Raw genomic sequence first — 5,239 nt, 5'->3', positions numbered from 1 at the left:
CGGCACAAACGCTCAAAAGTTTGGTTACACTTTATGAGAAAGGATGACAACAGGGCAACGTGCAATACTTGCAAAGTAGAGATTTCATCAAAGGGAGGAAACACTACGAATATGCAAAAGCATTTGCTCAAAAAACACGCGATTGCTTTCAACGAATGTCGTGTTTTTGATCCGCTCCGGACTAGCGAAGCTCAACCCAGCAGCAGCGGTAGCGTTTCCACGTCCTCTCCCGTTAATACTGCAGGTAACTAATCAATTAGCATTGCATATTATGTTAGCGCGATTTACCTGCGTTGCATTTAGATAACCATGATGAGAGAGACAGAGTCTGGCTGGCTCAGATGCTGGCAGTTCTCGCTGCAGTCTACCGGTAGCGTCTCCTTTCAGGCCAGGATAGACGAATGTCACCGAGCAGTGACTAAGTTTGTGGTCAAAGGCTTGCACCCATTTGCCACAGCAGATGCCCCCGATTTCACTTTGGTAAGTGAATGTGTTTAATTGTAGGCAGGACATTACTGGATATTCTTGTGTAATTGCTACAGAATAATTTATGTTAAACTTTGTTATTGCTACAGGAGAATATTTATTTTATTATTTTACATATACATTTTTTTTCCTGGGGACCCTGTGACACCCCATTGAAGAGCCGTAGGCTGTGAATCTCTTAAGATCTCACTGTTGGGTTTGTAAGGCCATGTTACTCCTAAATTTCTATCTTGTTCAAAGAGAAGATATAAAACACAGTTCTAAGCTAATCGACTTTAGTGTTCTCCTTTTAAAAAAAAAAAGAATCGATAAGAGAATCGATAAGGAATCGAATCGTTAAACAGAATCGAAAATGGAATCGGAATCGTTAAAATCTTATCAATACCCATCCCTATACACAGGTGTTCATTGTGATGTATATATACATACACATGTGTATTAGGGGTGGAGCTGAGCCCGAATACGGTATTTGGAAAGGCATGAATATCGCGTTTTTTACCAATACTTATTTCGAACAAATACTTGTTCCCAAATACAAAAATATTTGTATTCGGGGACAAGAAAAACTTTTAAATCAAAATGCTGGGTTTCCTTATGAGACCATAGTGCATGCCGGGAGAGTGAGTAAGTGATGTGTAAAAAGTGAGTGACACAGGCTGCTCCACACAGTAACAGTCTTAAAATCCACGAAGGAAGGAAGAAGTGCCTCAGCGAGAAAGGGGCCTCGCATTGACACATACTTTTTGAGAAGTAAGTCAAATCAGTCGATTGAAGATCAGAGGCAGGTGAATCCCCACAGTCCTCAGGGTATCAGCACCCCAATCAAAGTGTCAAACAGACTCCCCCATAGTCTCCAGACTAGAACTCAGTCAAACCCAGCCATAGCAGTTCCCAGTCTAGAGCTTAGCCAGCCACACCCAATATTAGATTCTAGCCCAGGGCCCAGCCATTTAAAATTAGCCCCTAGCTTGGAGTTTAACCACCAACAGCTAGCAACACATTTATGTACAGATTTATTTGTTTTGTGGACTTGGAGAAGGCATCCTACGGAGTGTCCTCTGGCGCCACCGGGCCCTCTGACCACCACCAGTAGAACCAGTAGTACAACACGCCCTCATGCCTGAATGACTACCGGCGAGTTGCACTGACCTCAGTGGTTATGAAGGTGTTCAAGAGGCTGTTGAAGAATATCATCTTCTCCACCATTGCAAACACAACAGATTGGCTCCAGTTTGCTTACCATCCCAACAGAACCACAGAGGATGCCATTGCCCATGTCCTGCACACCACCTTAAGTCACATGGACAAGAAATAGGGTAACTATGTGAGATTGGTGTTTGTTGATTACACTTCAGCGTTCAACACAATAGTGCCCGGCAGACTGTTCACAAAGCTGAAGTATCTAGGACTCAACAGTCACCTGTGTGCATGGGTGTTGGACTTCCTCACTGGCAGAACTCAGGTGATGCAACAGCTTTGTAAAAGGAAGGTGAATGAAACTCCGCCCCTTATGTCACTCACCTAAGAGAAACGAGAAAACAGGTTGTTCAACTTCCTGGGTAAGGAAGGAAGGAAGGTAAAATGAAGGTGAATGAAGCTCCGCCCCTTATGTCACTCACCTAAGAGAAATGAGAAAACAGGTTGTTCAACTTCCTGGGTAAGGAAGGAAGGAAGGTAAAATGAAGGTGAATGAAGCCCCGCCCCTTATGTCACTCACCTTACGAGAAATGAGAAAACAGGTTGTTCAACTTCCTGGGTAAAGAGAAACACACACACAATCAGACTGAGTTCAGAGCAAACTAGCAGCTTCCACTGAGTGAGACCAGCTACAGGAGAGAAAAGTGGAAAACTCCAACACTGCTGCTTCAAGCTGCTGACGCTCCACACACTGAATGTGAGTTTGAGCAAAAACACAATTTAAAGGAAGTTTCAGTGAAGGTAGTAGAGGAGCGAGGGGATCCAGGACTGACTGTACTTCCTGTCTGCTGTTTTCAGCTTCACTCACAGACTCAATGGCTTCCAGATCAGAGGAGGATCTCTGCTGTCCGGTCTGTCAGCAGGTCTTCAGAGATCCTGTTATTCTGTCATGTAGCCACAGCTTCTGTAAAGACTGTCTGAATAGATGGTGGAGAGAGAGACCAACACAACACTGTCCAATTTGTAAGAGAAGATCTTCAAAGGATGATCCACCTTTAAACCGAGCTTTAAAGAACTTGTGTGAGTCGTTCTTACAGGAGAGAGATCAGAGAGCTTCAGAGGATCTCTGCAGTCTGCACTCTGAGAAACTCAGACTCTTCTGTCTGGACCATCAGCAGCCAGTGTGTCTCGTCTGCAGAGACTCAGAAAAACACACCAAGCACAGATTCAGACCCATTGCTGAAGCTGCACAACAACACAAAAAGGAATTTCAGGAAACTCTGGAGCCCTTAAAGAAGAAGTTAAAGGTTTGTGAAGAAGTTCAAGTGAAGTTTGATCAAACAGCAGAACACATTAAGGTCCAGGCCCGACACACAGAGAGGCAGATTAAGGAGCAGTTTAAGAAGCTTCACCAGTTTCTAGCAGAGGAAGAGGAGGCCAGGCTGGCTGCACTGAGGGAGGAAGAGGAGCAGAAGAGTGGGATGATGAAGGAGAAGATGGAGGCTCTGAGCAGAGAGATAGCAGCTCTTTCAGACACAGTCAGAGCCACAGAGGAGGAGCTGAGAGCTGAAGACGTCTCATTCCTGCACAACTACAAGGCTGCAGTGGAAAGAGTCCAGCGCTGCCCCCTGCTGGATGATCCACAGCTGCCCTCAGGAGCTCTGATAGACCAGGCCAAACACCTGGGCAACCTGACCTTCAACATCTGGAACAACATGAAGGACATGGTCTCCTACACTCCTCTCATTCTGGACCCAAACACTGCTCATCCAGAACTCATCCTGTCTGAAGATCTGACCAGTGTGAGAGGAGGAGAAAAGCAGCAGCTTCCTGATAATCCAGAGAGGTTTGATGGATTTATCTGCTCTGTCCTGGGCTCTGAGGCCTTTAACTCAGGGACTCACAGCTGGGATGTCGAAGTTGGAGATGGTACATGGTGGGCACTGGGTGTGTTGGCAGAGTCTGTGCAGAGAATGGGAAGCATACGGTCTGCATTATGGAGAATACGGTTCTATGAAAGTAAATACTCAGCATGCTCACCATCAGCTCCTCTCACTGCTCTCTCAGTCCAGAAGAAGCTCCAGAGGATCAGAGTGAATCTGGACTGGAACAGAGGAAAGCTGTCGTTCTCTGATCCTGATACTAACACACACATACACACCTTCACACACACTTTCACTCACAGGATGTTTCCATATATCAGCACTGATGGTAAACTGAAGGTGTTGCCATTGAAGGTGTCAGTGTCAGTGCAGCAGATGAGTTGAGGATGATGATGTTTCTAATGTTGTTTCCTGTCAGTGAGTTGAAGCTGTTAAACTGCAGCTGTCCTCCTGCTGCCTCGTTGTTCCAAAGCTCTTTGTTTCTCTTTTAGTTTCACTGTTTCTTTCTGTTTCTGCTGTCCACCTTTTCACATGGAAAATCATTTCACTGTTTCTCACTGAATGACTCCCTGTTATGGCCCTGTCCATAATCTGTTTTGGTGGCTGTTGTTGTCTGTGCCTTTAAGTCTTTGCAGGTCCCGGAGTGGATGAGCTGACGGCTGCTGATTGGTCCCCTGGCCATGTGATCTTCATTCAAATCCCTCACCAGCAGTTGTCCCGGGGCAGCCACTGACAGCAGCAGCAGACCTGACCCTGGCCTCCAAGACTTGAGACTTTTGTGCTTGTGATTTGTGCGGCTTCTCTGAGTTTTGTATATAGTGTGTATATTAGCTTTCATTGTACATAGCACATTGTAAATAGCACTGCAACAGAAGGGGTGAGCTGCCGTATTGTTTTTCCTTGCACTGTTTTCTCCTGTTTATTTCAGTTAGGGAGTTAGGTGTAGCGCTTGTCTTTTCTTTGATGTTTGATTTCACATAGGGTTTTAGATAGCACCTCCTCCTGACTTAGCTTGTTTTGTTTGTTATTTTGGCCTTTGTTCACCCTGGAGCTTCATTTTTGCAGTGTAGATAATAAAACACGATTCACTAAGGAATTGGTTTCCCTTTGTGTATGGTTTTGGGGACCAGGGCGGGGCAGTCTTTTCAAACTTATGTTGCGTTCCTGTACCCCTAGACTGGGGCGTAACATAAAGTGGGGGCTCGTCCTTTTTTTTTTCTTTTGCCATCCTTTTTGCTCATTGTATTTTGTGGGTTGTCTGCAGTTTTTGGTTGGCAGTTTTCTTGTAGTGTTGGGGGTGATCTAGTCACAATGACTTTTGATGTGGATGATTTTGCACTACAACCCACCGTGGATAAGTTGGATCGATGCACAAAGGCGGATTTGTTGTTGGTGGCAGATTTGTTTAATGTTAGTGTGCCTTTACATGCTAAAAAGGCAGAAATTAAGCAGTGCCTGACAGCTCAGCTGGTGGATAAGGGGGTATTTGCGAAGTCGAAACCTCGGCCGGTTGAGGCGACTGGAGGTTTGGTGGTGGATGCGGGAGCAGAAGCTGCTGCAACCATCCCAAAAGCTCCCAGTGGACGGGTGTCGCCAGGGGCGGAGGCTCCTGCTGCCATTCAGATCCCAAACGTTAGCCCAGCCGGACAATCAACAGGATTGGTTACGGAGGATCTTGGGCTCGCCCTTCGCCTGAAAGAGGTGGAGCTTGCGACTAAGTCCAAAGAAGTTGA

The 5,239-nt window shown here is 45.8% G+C and overlaps 1 protein-coding gene across 2 annotated transcripts; it reads left to right on the top strand.

Moving 5' to 3' along the window:
* Positions 1 to 2,483: 2,483 nt before the first annotated feature.
* On the top strand, positions 2,484 to 4,067 carry LOC113019732 (nuclear factor 7, ovary-like). Of its 2 annotated transcripts, XM_026163551.1 has the most exons (2): positions 2,484 to 3,868; positions 3,998 to 4,067. In XM_026163551.1, exons 1-2 carry the CDS (start codon positions 2,499 to 2,501, stop codon positions 4,065 to 4,067), a joined length of 1,440 nt encoding a protein of 479 aa, XP_026019336.1. In that variant the 5' UTR covers positions 2,484 to 2,498. The 2 variants fall into 2 exon arrangements, with proteins under 2 accessions (XP_026019336.1, XP_026019337.1); XM_026163552.1 differs by lacking the exon at positions 3,998 to 4,067 and having other exon boundaries at positions 2,484 to 3,890.
* The last annotated feature ends 1,172 nt before the right edge of the window (positions 4,068 to 5,239 follow it).

The sequence above is a fragment of the Astatotilapia calliptera genome, chromosome 3, assembly GCF_900246225.1.
Source record: "Astatotilapia calliptera chromosome 3, fAstCal1.2, whole genome shotgun sequence".
NCBI classification, from domain to species: Eukaryota; Metazoa; Chordata; class Actinopteri; order Cichliformes; family Cichlidae; genus Astatotilapia; species Astatotilapia calliptera.
This window is presented reverse-complemented; position numbering and strand designations above follow the sequence as displayed.